Here is a 14,191-nt window from a genome sequence, read left to right as displayed (position 1 = left end):
TAGACTTCTAGACATGATTTTTAATCCATTTTAAATACTCACATTTCTTAAAATAGAATATAATCTCGTAGAAAAAAGAAATGCACACCAAGTGAACGCTAAATAAAAAAGCGCATAATAGTGCGCAATATTATTAGTACTTTATAAATTTACATGCGTTTTTTGAGAAATCGGAAATAGCGTAAATAAGTACTTCCGGTCAACGGAAATTACTCAAAATTTGACAGAAGGTAGAGAATTAGCTCTTTTACTTACAAATCAAATTTCATTTATCTATCTGAAATAGTACTCAAGTTATAGGCTTTTGAAAAATTCAAAGTAGAAAAAGTACCACTTCCGGTTATCGGAATTCGCTCAAAAGTTGATACGGGTCTACGATTTTGATAAAATACTTATATATGAAATTTCATCAACCTAGCTGTAACGGTACTCAAGTAATCGTGTTTACACACGGACACACAGACACACAGACACACAGACACACACAGACATACGGACAAGATTGCAAAATTATGTTTTTCCGTATCAGTGAGGTGTAAAACGTCGAGATTTGTAAAAATCTCGATTTTTTTTTGCACGATTACAATACTTTCTCTATACTACGTATATACGAGAAAGTAAAAATTGGTAAATCTTGATAACTATGACTACGGCGGACACCTTGAAAACATAACCTCTTCGTAGGATTTCCACCATTCATAAACTATTATATCTTACTCCTAATAAACAATGAATTCATAACTATCATATTTTGGCTTACTCAGCTAAAAATCGTAAGTGAATTTTCAAATTGTGGGTCCGTTAAAAACTTTAAATTGAATGAAATGAATGCACCCTAAATTCCCCAAAATTGTGTCATATTTTCCCACCAATTTTTTTTAATGCAAACACAAATGCGAAAGTACCTTAAAAAAGCTATAGAGAAAAAAATCGATTCCTAACAAGTATTAAAACGATTTTTTTAACCCTACCCCCTTAAAACATGTGAACTCATAACAAGGTTAAAACAAGTGAACTCATCGCAAATGAAAGGTAAGATGCATTTTTAATAAGTGTAACGTCACAAATGGATACCCTCTTTAATGTTAAAAAAAAAATTAAAACTGGATGAAGAATTTCTATTTAAAATACGTTTTTGAGTATACTCCAATCGTCTTGAAGGCCAGCAAACTATATACAACCACGATCCCCTCAATAACAACCTTGATCAGCGCTAGAGTCCTAGTAGGAATGGAAACAAAGGCAGTCTTTCACTTCCCCGTTCGTGAAGTGCTTCTGGGTAAAGTTCCAGCACTTGCCGGAGCCGGGCTGCGAGTGCTTCCGGTCTGCGTGCTTCCGGTCCAGCAAAGGGAAGTAGACTTTCTGGTCCTTTGAGTCGTAGTGGCACATCTCACAGTGGCAGTCGTTGGTCAGCAGCCGGTTCCGGGAGTCACGTGACATGGAGCTGCTAGCAGGTGTGCCGGGCGGAAAATCGGAACGGCGATTGGGACTTGGGTTGGAGCTCTGCAGCTTTGGCCACGTGCCGCGCCATGCGTTTCTTCTCCAGGAACTGAAAGAAAACAAAGGGGGTCAAGGTTAGGCAGGTGCTGTAGAGTTTACCATGTATCTACCCTAGACCAGCATGCAAGAAACCAAAAAGGCTTATATATGTATGTTTATATATATATATATATATATATATATATATATATATATATATATATATATATATATATATATATATATATATATATATATATATATATATATACATATGCCTATTGTTTGAATACATCATGCTAATATACATGCATGCAAAAAGTGAAATAAGGAAAAGGTCAAATTTAAAAACGTGGAGAATAAAGCAACCCTTATTTTTATATATGAAAAAAGGTGTTAAAAAGCTCAAAAGTGTTTTTTTCTAACTTGCTTATATTAAAATGATAAGCATTAAAAGTAAGTTTTACTTTTCCTATTCAAAATACAATTTGTTAATTTAATTTAAAAAAATAAATAAATAAGAAAATAACCCTGACTGAATTCGGGTAAAAAAAATGAAAAGATTCTAATCGAATCAGGAACTGTCTGTTAGGATAGATTGGAAGAAACGTGTATGTTTGCTTACCAGCGTAAACTTGGTTAATAAAATAAGCTTTCACATACTCCCCTTACCCACACCGAAACGTGAGGAGAGTTTTTGTGTGACAGAACTTCTGTGTATGGCAGCCACGCCTGATTACTTGTGTAATCAACTCTTTATTTTATGTTGATTTTCATTTTCTCTTTATGATTCAAAAACTTAATCAATTTACACCCCCACACACATTTTATATATATATATATACTAGCCGTCCCGGCCAGGCCCTGCTCTGGCTTCTGTGAAAAACCCTTCTGTTAAAGACCATTACCTGTGTGTTTAGTAATCATCATAAACCCGGCATTGCACACCCAAACCAAAACCAAAACAACAAAACGCAAACATAACGCTAACACAATTACAAATACAAACGAAAACAAAAACCTAACAACTAACCCAACCACAACCACCAACACCAATACGAACACAAAGAAAAAAACAAACGAAAAAGCAAACGAAAACAAACCAAATCCAAATGCAAAACCAACCACAAACCAAAAGAAAAAAACACAAACGAAAAAACAAACGAAAACAAACCAAATACAAACGCAAAACCAACCACAAACACAAATACAAACACAAACGCAAAGAAGATAAAACACAAACGAAAACGAAAAAAGAAAGAACAAAAACGAACCAAATCAAAACGCAACCACTAACGCAAACCCAACCTAAACACAAAGAAAACACTAACGCGAACATAAACGCACAGTGCTCAGAGTCTAGCCCGGGGCGGAATCGCCTGTTTCAGCCTAATAAACGACTATAGTACCCCAACTTATTCATAGTCTTTTGCACTCACTTTAATGAACGTAGGCGCGAAACCGAACACGGGAGGCCCGGGACCCCAAAAAGCACCCTGTCTGGGCGCCAGAGGACGCACCATGACGTCACCGCCTGATAGAACTTAGTAAACGCCTATAGTGCATAACTTATTTATAGTCTTTTGAACTCACGCGAACGTAGATACCATAGCGTACACCGGAAGGCCCGGGGCGCCAAATAGCACCCTGTCGGGGTGCAGGAGGACGCCCGGATTTGATTCACTTAAAGACTATAGTAACCTTTCTTATCCATTGTCTATCGCACTGTTCAAAACAAAATTATGCAGCATAGCGCTCACATGATAGCCCAGGGTGCCAAATCGAACCGTGCAAGGGCGCCGGCGGACGCGCCTGTTTCAATTTAGTGAACAAAAATGATAATACTCCAAGCTTATCCGTAAATGGAAAGAAATAAACATATAGGATTTGTAGGACCTGGCTTATTAAATGTTATTGATTTAAAAAAAAAAAATAATTATTGAACAGTATGTTCAGTGTATAGAGTAAATAAAAGGCAGTGTTAAAAATACCTAACGACATTGCACTTAATCAATCCCCGCTAATTATGTAATTTTTTTTTTTCTTAACACCAAAAACAAAGTAATAAAATGTAAATTCTTTCTTCTTAAGAATTTTTTTTATTAAAGGGAAGTAACTGTGCAGTCAATACATTTCCGACACAATTTTAGAAATTTTATAAACGTCGATACACTTTTTAAAAATTTTATGTGGTGTTCATAATTGAAAATTATTCTTCTAAGTAAATAGAGTGAAAATTGTTTTTAAAGACTTTCAATGGTAATTTTTTGACTCGTAAATTTAGACTATGAGCACGATAAAAAATCTAACACTTAAATCCGTAGAAGTGTCAACGACAAACTTTTTTTTTGCCACACGTTACAGAACTGAGCTTTATATATTAGAACTAGCCGTCCCGGCCAGGCCCTGCTCTGGCTTCTGTGAAAAACCTTTCTGTTAAAGACCATTACCTGTGTGTTTAGTAATCATCATAAACCTAGCATTGCACACCCAAACCAAAACCAAAACAACAAAACGCAAACATAAAGCTAACACAATTACAAATACAAACGAAAACAAAAACCTAACAACTAACCCAACCACAACCACAAACACCAATACGAACACAAAGAAAAAAAACAAACGAAAAAGCAAACGAAAACAAACCAAATCCAAATGCAAAACCAACCACAAACCCAAAGAAAAAAACACAAACGAAAAAACAAACGAAAACAAACCAAATACAAACGCAAAACCAACCACAAACACAAATACAAACAAAAACGCAAAGAAGATAAAACACAAACGAAAACGAAAAAAGAAAGAACAAAAACGAACCAAATTAAAACGCAACCACTAACGCAAACCCAACCTTAACACAAAGAAAACACTAACGCGAACATAAACGCACAGTGCTCAGAGTCTAGCCCGGGGCGGAATCGCCTGTTTCAGCTTAATAAACGACTATAGTACCCCAACTTATTCATAGTCTTTTGCACTCACTTTAATGAACGTAGGCGCGAAACCGAACACGGGAGGCCCGGGACCCCAAATAGCACCCTGTCTGTGCGCCAGAGGACGCACCATGACGTCACCGCCTGATTGAACTTAGTAAACGACTATAGTACATAACTTATTCATAGTCTTTTGAACTCACGCGAACGTATATACCATAGCGTACACCGGAAGGCCCGGGGCGCCAAATAGCACCCTGTCGGGGTGCCGGAGGACGCCCGGATTTGATTCACTTAAAGACTATAGTAACCTTTCTTACCCATAGTCTATCGCACTGTTAAAAACAAAATTATGCAGCATAGCGCTCACATGATAGCCCAGGGTGCCAAATCGAACCGTGCAAGGGCGCCGGCGGACGCGCCTGTTTCAATTTAGTGAACAAAAATGATAATACTCCAAGCTTATCCGTAAATGGAAAGAAATAAACATATAGGATTTGTAGGACCTGGCTTATTAAATGTTATTGATTTAAAAAAAAAAATTATTGAACAGTATGTTCAGTGTATAGAATAAATAAAAGGCAGTGTTAAAAATACCTAACGACATTGCACTTAATCAATCCCCGCTAATTATGTAATTTTTTTTTTCTTAACACCAAAAACAAAGTAATAAAATGTAAATTCTTTCTTCTTAAGAATTTTTTTTTATTAAAGGGAAGTAACTGTGCAGTCAATACATTTCCGACACAATTTTAGAAATTTTATAAACGTCGATACACTTTTTAAAAATTTTATGTCGCGTTCATAATTGAAAATTATTCTTCTAAGTAAATAGAGTGAAAATTGTTTTTAAAGACTTTCAATGGTAATTTTTTGACTCGTACATTTAGACTGTGAGCACGATAAAAAATCTAACACTTAAATCCATAGAACTGTCAACGACAAACTTTTTTTTTGCCACACGTTACAGAACTGAGCTTTATATATTAGATATATATATATATATATATATATATATATATATATATATATATATATATATATATATATACTAGCCGTCCCGGCCAGGCCCTGCTCTGGCTTCTGTGAAAAACCTTTCTGTTAAAGACCATTACCTGTGTGTTTAGTAATCACCATAAACCCGGCATTGCACACCCAAACCAAAACCAAAACAAAAAAACGCAAACATAACGCTAACACAATTACAAATACAAACGAAAACAAAAACCTAACAACTAACCCAACCACAACCACAAACACCAATACGAACACAAAGAAAAAAAAAACGAAAAAGCAAACGAAAACAAACCAAATCCAAATGCAAAACCAACCACAAACCCAAAGAAAAAAACACAAACGAAAAAACAAACGAAAACAAACCAAATACAAACGCAAAACCAACCACAAACACAAATACAAACACAAACGCAAAGAAAATAAAACACAAACGAAAACGAAAAAAGAAAGAACAAAAAGTGAGTGCTCAGAGTCTAGCCCGGGGCAGAATCGCCTGTTTCAGCTTAATAAACGACTATAGTACCCCAACTTATTCATAGTCTTTTGCACTCACTTTAATGAACGTAGGCGCGAAACCGAACACGGGAGGCCCGGGACCCCAAATAGCACCCTGTCTGGGCGCCAGAGGACGCACCATGACGTCACCGCCTGATTGAACTTAGTAAACGACTATAGTACATAACTTATTCATAGTCTTTTGAACTCACGCGAACGTATATACCATAGCGTACACCGGAAGGCCCGGGGCGCCAAATAGCACCCTGTCGGGGTGCCGGAGGACGCCCGGATTTGATTCACTTAAAGACTATAGTAACCTTTCTTACCCATAGTCTATCGCACTGTTAAAAACAAAACTTTGCAGCATAGCGCTCACATGATAGCCCAGGGTGCCAAATCGAACCGTGCAAGGGCGCCGGCGGACGCGCCTGTTTCAATTTAGTGAACAAAAATGATAATACTCCAAGCTTATCCGTAAATGTAAAGAAATAAACATATAGGATTTGTAGGACCTGGCTTATTAAATGTTATTGATTTAAAAAAAAAATATTGAACAGTATGTTCAGTGTATAGAATAAATAAAAGGCAGTGTTAAAAATACCTAACGACATTGCACTTAATCAATCCCCGCTAATTATGTAATTATTTTTTTTTTCTTAACACCAAAAACAAAGTAATAAAATGTAAATTCTTTCTTCTTAAGAATTTTTTTTTATTAAAGGGAAGTAACTTTGCAGTCAATACATTTCCGACACAATTTTAGAAATTTTATAAACGTCGATACACTTTTTAAAAATTTTATGTCGTGTTCATAATTGAAAATTATTCTTCTAAGTAAATAGAATGAAAATTGTTTTTAAAGACTTTCAATGGTAATTTTTTGACTCGTAAATTTAGACTATGAGCACGATAAAAAATCTAACACTTAAATCCATAGAACTGTCAACGACAAACTTTTTTGCCACACGTTACAGAACTGAGCTTTATATATTAGATATATATATATATATATATATATAGGGGGTTATATATATACATGATATACACAAGTAATATAGACTTGTCATACCAGTCGAGAATCTCAATCCAATTATATATATATACACATATATATATATATATATATATATATATATATATATATATATATATATATATATATATATATATATATATATATATATATATACAAATTTATACACTATGCATATAGACTTAATATATAGAGACTTTATATGGATAGACCTTGAAGTGTCAAAACCTTGAAGTATCGGTCTTACAAGGTTTTCCCTGAATTAATTTGAAGATATAAACACATTGATGGGCGCGTGTCTGTGTATGTGATCGTGTATGTGATTGTGTATGTGATCGTGTATGTGATTGTGTATGTGATCGAGTATGTGATCGTGTATGTGTGTGAAGTGTAGGAAGTAGCTGGGGTAGCAGACAGAATGAGATAATGGCCTTAATTACGTCACGACGTGATGGACCATTGTGGCACACAATTATCGCCCCTACCGCGGACAACGAACCGGCATTTTGCCGTGCAGACCGGCTCCTTATCAAACCTTTAAAACTTGGTCAGGACCGGAAGTCCAGTCAGATAGTGCAAATATTTGGACAGTACTAGGGGGAGGGGGGTCAGCTGGTCAAGGGGTAGAAACAGCTGATTTGGTCTTTGTATAGCCCAGAAAAAATACACGCCTTCCAAAGACAGCTGATTGTGTCTGTAAATAGCTACACGACTCCAGGGTAGAGTTGAATTCAAGGACTGTACGAGGTCAAGGTAGTTAAAGGTCAAAGGTAGTCGGACAGTGCTGGTGGGGAGTTGAGGGCCAGTTACTGTACAAATTGTACAAGCCATAACACCCCACTGATGTAGCGAGATTATTCACTGATCACGTAGGATTTAGTAAAAATGTATAGAATGTGTTCTATCTTAAGAATTTATCATCATCACCTTCAGCATCTAAAAGGTGCATGTTCATGCTCTTTCTTATTTTGTTAGAATTTAATCTTCCCATTGTAGAACGCATGTGGTTGTGATCATAAAGTCATCGAAACAGATAAAATAATTGAGGTATTTCCCCTCAACTAGTATACTGCAGCAACTGAAACGAATAAAATGTTTGGGTTCTCTCCTCCTTTATCGAAACAAACAAAATAAACATTCTCTCCCTTTGTATAATATTTTATCGATACGAAACAACATATTTTTTACCCTTGTGTAAATTCCTGTCGTTATTAATATATATATATATATATATATATATATATATATATATATATATATATATATATATATATATATATATATATATATATATATATATATATATATATATATATATATATATAAATATACATATATATATATATACATATATATATATATATATATATATATATATATATATATATATATATATATATATATATATATATATATATATATATATATATATATTCTCTCCCCTTGTTTAGTATTTTATCGATACGAATAACACGATGGCTTCTCTCCCCTTGCATAGTTTCCTACCGTGATCAAAATGAACAAAATAATTGTTCTCTCCCCTTGTATAGTATTTTATCAATAAGAACAACAAGATGTGTTTTCTCCCCTTCTACTGAGTTATACCATCAGCGAGTCGATTCCCAAACACGACAAAGCCGGATTGATGACGATCTTAAAGGGAACCAAGTAGAACAAGCTGGGGCGGGGATGGGGGTCTAGTGAAGTCAGTGGCCTATATCAGGTTCGCCATGGGTGGGGATGGACGGTGGGGTATAAAAACAAGCAACAGTTCTCCTGTACTGGCCTCGGTTTAATTAATCCATCCTTCTCGGTCAGCGATCGAACTTGGTCGAGAAAATGTTGATCGTTTTATTGGGAACACCGGCCTCAAAACGTGTAGGCGATTTATAACACCAACATAATCGCATAGGCTGTTTTAAAACACCAACATAATTGCGTAGGCCGATTTACAACACCAACATAATCGTGTAGGTCGATTTAAATCACCAACATAACTAACCACGGCGGTTGCGTATAGTGCGGAGTACCGACCACACTATTTCCTTGTATGCTGAACCCATTGAAACAGAACAACTCTACCATATCTGCCCCATCACGGGCACGAAAGGGAAAAGACGATGATGACAAGCCCTACATGTTTTTGTACTAAATTGTTTGGAGATCCACATTAAGGCATCACGTTTATAGATATTTCTACCTGATACTGATGTTTACTTTAGTCCCTTATTTACACCGACACTAATCCTAAAAAGTTTTTGACGACGATGTCCGAATGCCACGAATGAATCCCATTACGAAATTACTCTGTTGTCTAAATACATGCAATATCGAAAAATGGGGTAGATATGATCAATAGAGACATTAATTATAATTTTGTTTTTGACAGTCAGGCGGTTTTTATTTTATTTTTTCTGGTGGAGAACCAAGCAGACGACTTTGACGGAGCTGGCTCGTGCGGACATCTCTTGACCAATCAGCGCAGAGGGTGTCGAAATACCACATGACCGGAAATAGCAAAAACACGATAGCTGTGCCTTATTTACAACCGAATTCGAGGTGAAGGTCAAGTACAACCTTGACCTCCACAAACATAATTATTACATTTAATATCAAAGTGAGACATGCTATGGGTATTAGATGTTTTAAAAAATATGATTAGAAATCTAATCCAACACCCACCCCCACCCTTTACGATAAACTGGAACAGACAAACTTTGTTTACAGCCTCTTGTTCCATTCCTCTGATCAAACATCCTCTCTATCCCCACCCCCTATTATAAACGCCCCGAGAATAATATTTCGAAAAGAAGAACACTAAAGTTCGTTTCTTGAGTTATTTATTTTTAGGATTGCATTAAATATACTGGCCTTAATCATTTTTAATATAAATTTTAATGTGGTTTCTACAATTAAATTCATGAGCTATACGTTTGAGTTGGTAAATATATTTTGGCAAGGGTAGTTTAAAAATGGGTTTAAATCAGCAGATTGTCCCTGAGTTCACCCAGCTCTGATGGGTACCTAACTCACGTTAGGGAATCTAAAAGCGACTGGGCACAGGTGAACTCTACTTCACTTGCCCCATGGACTGTCGGGTTCGAAAACGGAACTTAACTTAATACTAAAAACCAAAGGATTCGCATAAGCACCGAAAGAACAAAATCTGATAAAGTATTTAAGGATGGCTGAAACCTTACTTTAGTCAGACCGGATTCTAATACTTGTGTGTGTGTGTTCAGATCTTAGTTCGTCCTTAGGAAACATACAAAACTCCGGCGTTTAATTAATCCGCCGCTGGCTAGAACCCCTTGATTCAAACCAGAGAAGCGCCTTACAAAAACCTCACATAACGCTAAGTTTTGGAAGTTGAATGGCTTCTATTTCAGGGGCGTTGACCTTTATTTGCCTCTAAGGCGTAGGCGGGAATAATTATGTATCGGGATTTTATAACAAAAAATGTGTATTCGATTTTCTTTGAGGAAGAGAAATCATCATTGAATTAATGAGTCAAAACAAATTGTAATTTGAAAAAAAATTAGACCGATGTTGGTAATTAGATATGCCCCCAATTAACACAAAATTGTTTCATTCTAAAAAAAAGTGTATATTTTATTAACTTGTAAAACGCGTAAAAAAAAAGAAACAGTTTGTAATTATTAGATCTTGTTTTCTATAATACCTTGAATAAATTAGGTAATAGCAAGAAATCTATGTAGATTTATGTCAATTAAATATAAAACAAGATTTGTTTCTTAATGAGCACAATGTGACTGTTATATATTAAACGTGTAATTATGTTTTTATTCAGGAAAACCCAGAAGACCTCACAGAGGCGTAGCGACCCATTCCGGCGCCCGGGGACAAACTTTCAATTTGGCGCCCCTATCGGGAGCAAATTTTCAATTTGCACCCCCCCTCAAACTTTCGATTTGCACCCCCCCCCCCCTCAAACTGCAAAAAATACAGCTAAAATGACATTTTAATTTGTTTTTTCAACCCTATTTGGCGCCCCCTAAGGTCGGCGCCCGGGGACATATGCCCCCCCCCCCATCGCTACGTCTCTGAGACCTCATCTTGTCAATAGGCACTAAAGTAAATTTTCACAAAGTAAAATAGCTAAACTATTACGAATAGCATCAAATCCAGGAAAAAAAACGAAGAACCGTTCGATAAAAAAATAACAAAATATTTAAAAATCTTTTTATATTGTAGTTGCAGAGGCGTAACCAGTTAGAAAGCATGATAGGAGTCACTCCAGTTTTAGTGCAATTTCAGGTGGGCGGAGGTCATTAAAGATAATTTAAATAGAAGAATAAAAACTTTTCTCGGTTAATAGGAAAATCTTAATGGAGAGAAAAAAATGGGGGACAAATAATTTAAAAACAAACATCTTAGTTAACATTTCATTTTCGAACCTGACGGTACTTGGGGCAAGGGAAGTAGAGTTCATCTGTTTCTGTGACATCGGTATATGAAGGGATAGTGTGGTTGACACTATGCCCAGCCGCCTTTTAAGTCACCCGTAAATAAATCTAATTATAGGGGATACACTTTAAAAAGACTCACAGTTACTGACTGTCGGTTTAACCGAAGAAAAAAAAACACAAGTTTGGGTTAGAGCTTTAGCATGAGAGCAATGGATAATTTATCACACGGAGATTAAGTACGCATTAGAGGGGGAGGGGAGGGGGGGGGGTTACAGGTAGGGGAAAACGTACTCTATTTTAAATGGGAAATAGATAACAGTAACGGTTTTGCGTTGACTTTTTCTGTAGTAACGAGAAATATAAATTTAAGGATATTATATGATATTATATGAGTGTAGAAAATGTCCAGTCGTTTCAGTTGATTGTTATTGCTATATATAAAGGTTCTAGTAGAGAAGTGAGTAAATTTTATTGAAGGATGAAGGTGGTGGTGGCTGGGGTTCTGTGTTAACGTTCTAGTTAGATCAATCGTGTTTCTTGACAAACGCTAAATCAAACAATCAATCGGCCAAATCGGCATCGCCAATACAATGGAAACCACCCAACCTTTTCTGTGAATTCAAGACAAAATACCTTTGACGTGTATGTACCCAAACAAGAGTCTACAGAGGTATATCTCTGACTAACAAAACCCGACTAATGCTTAATGAGCTACGCGTCTGACCAATATGGTTTATTAAACTATGACTTCTGAGGGGCGGTATCCCACCTATAGCATAGTGACAAGCTAACGCCTATTAGGCTTTAAATAACAACATCCGTTACCAACCAACTCTCACTAGACTTTCATTAAATAGCCACGCCCCTGGCAAATATATATAGCTAGTCTAAAATAAAATACGCCCCTGACTAACGAACTCCCATTAGACTTTAATTAAATAACCACACCCCTCGCCAATGTATTTAGCTAGTCTAACGAGCCACGCCCCTGACCAAAGAACGCCCACTAGACTTTAAAAACGCCCCTGGCTAATAAATCTAACCATAGTCACATGAGCCACGCCTCCGACCAATGAACGCCCACTAGACTTTAATTAAATAACCACGCCCCTGACGAAAAAAAAAATCCCCACTGGACTTTAAACACGCCCCTGGCCAATAAATCTATCTAGTCTAATGAGCCACGCCTCTGACCATGGGAATTCCGGCTATCTCTGAGCAGAAAAATATCAGTATCAAAAGTGCAAGAAGTCTGCCCCGGTCGTACCGCCATATCCATTAGGTCATCGTTAGCCCAATAGGTCGTCTATTAGAAGAGTGGACTAAGATACGACTGAGACGGGCAGTGGGCGGGGAGATGAGAGACAGAGTACGTTTTGATTGGACATTTCCCCCCATGTATCACTTAGTTCTAGCTGCTTCCGGTTCGGATCCGACTTTCCGCCTTCCTCCCCCGGTCGTTAAGACGCAACACCCGCCCATTATCCCAATCAGCAGACGCGAATGTCCACGAGGCAGAACACTTTGACCGGCGCCATTTTGTCGGTCAGTGACAGAAAACTTAAACGAGGTTAAAACAGGAGAGAGCGGATTTGGCGGCGTTTACAGATGACGTCATTTGCATGTTCAGCTTTTGTAAAAAATTATATGAAATTAGTGATTTAAATTATTTTTACATTTTTAGGGGTACCCTAACGAACTACATTAAAAAAAAAAAAAAAAAAAAAAAAAAAAAAATAACAACAGCCAAAAACTCCAGGGAAGCTTGAATATCTTTTTTTTCTCTTCCTGATCGACTTAAATGTCAATCTCTGAAATGTTAACTTAGAAACAGTTTGAAATATCGGCATACATTGTCGCGTGCTTAGAAACGTAAAACACATTCGGAAATATTTTTTTTTGAGACCGGAAATCGACAATTAGTTCGGAAATCGATCGCTCTGAATGTGTTTTCAGATAGCAAAAGGGAAGTACACTTTTTAAATTTGCCATAGAGAAAGTGTGTATGTGTATGTGTGTGTGTGGGAGGGGGGGCGCTAATGTTGTTTAATTTTTCCATGACAAGGGGGACTACTCATGTATTATACTTCGATATCGAGTTGGGCCACTCTTGTTTTGAAATTCCATGTCGGGTGAATGTGTGTGTGTGAGTATGTGTAAGTGTGTGTGTGTGTGTGTGTGTGTGTTTACCCTTGTTTAATTTTCCGTGGCGAGGAGACTACTCTAGTCCTCCCCCCCCTCTCCGATCAGTACTCTTGATTCAGGAGGGGGCTACTCTTGTTTTATTCCTCCATAGAGCCCTTGTTCGCGGGCCAGTGAACTCTACACACTTAAATAGAGCCGCATTGATATCTCCCAATATTACTGATGGTGTACTTGTTAAGTGCAATGCAAATTTGGTGTCATTCTTTACGGAAGTTCAATAATGATTTTTTCATCTTTAAAACATGTCCCATTGAGAGTTCAAATTCCTTCAAGTTATTGAAATAAACTAGGAAAACCCGAGAGGGAGGAATACATTAATAAAATAAAATTTAAAAGAAACATGACCGAAATCCCAAGCTTGCGTATGGAAATAAAAAAAATATAGATTAATTAAAATATTTATTTATTCAGAGAAATACAATACATTTAGTGGAAATATTTGAAGATTTGTGACGAGGAGATTTAGTATTTTAATCAATGGTATCGTCTGAAAACACGAACACGACTTACGTCAGAGGGTTGACGGAATAGGATAACGTCAAACACGCAATCGGACAAGATCGGCCTTGAACCACATTACCCTCGATAGCTCAATT

The 14,191-nt window shown here is 36.7% G+C and overlaps 1 protein-coding gene across 1 annotated transcript in view; it reads right to left on the bottom strand.

Annotated features, from left to right (window-relative positions):
• Positions 1 to 1,045: 1,045 nt before the first annotated feature.
• The window catches only part of LOC131934868 (gonadotropin-releasing hormone receptor), a gene marked incomplete at its 5' end in the record, with an annotated part of 204,039 nt that continues 190,893 nt past the window's right edge, over positions 1,046 to 14,191 (bottom strand). Inside the window, one exon of the mRNA XM_059291017.1 lies at positions 1,046 to 1,549. Within this exon, the coding sequence (XP_059147000.1) occupies positions 1,222 to 1,549 (328 nt within the window). The remainder of the gene's footprint in view (positions 1,550 to 14,191) is intronic.

Source organism: Physella acuta, unplaced genomic scaffold (genome assembly GCF_028476545.2).
Source record: "Physella acuta isolate Inbredline_101_S28 unplaced genomic scaffold, ASM2847654v3 ptg000119l, whole genome shotgun sequence".
Classification (NCBI taxonomy): Eukaryota; Metazoa; Mollusca; class Gastropoda; family Physidae; genus Physella; species Physella acuta.
Note: the sequence above shows the minus strand (reverse complement) of the source record. Positions and strands in the feature narration are given on the sequence as shown.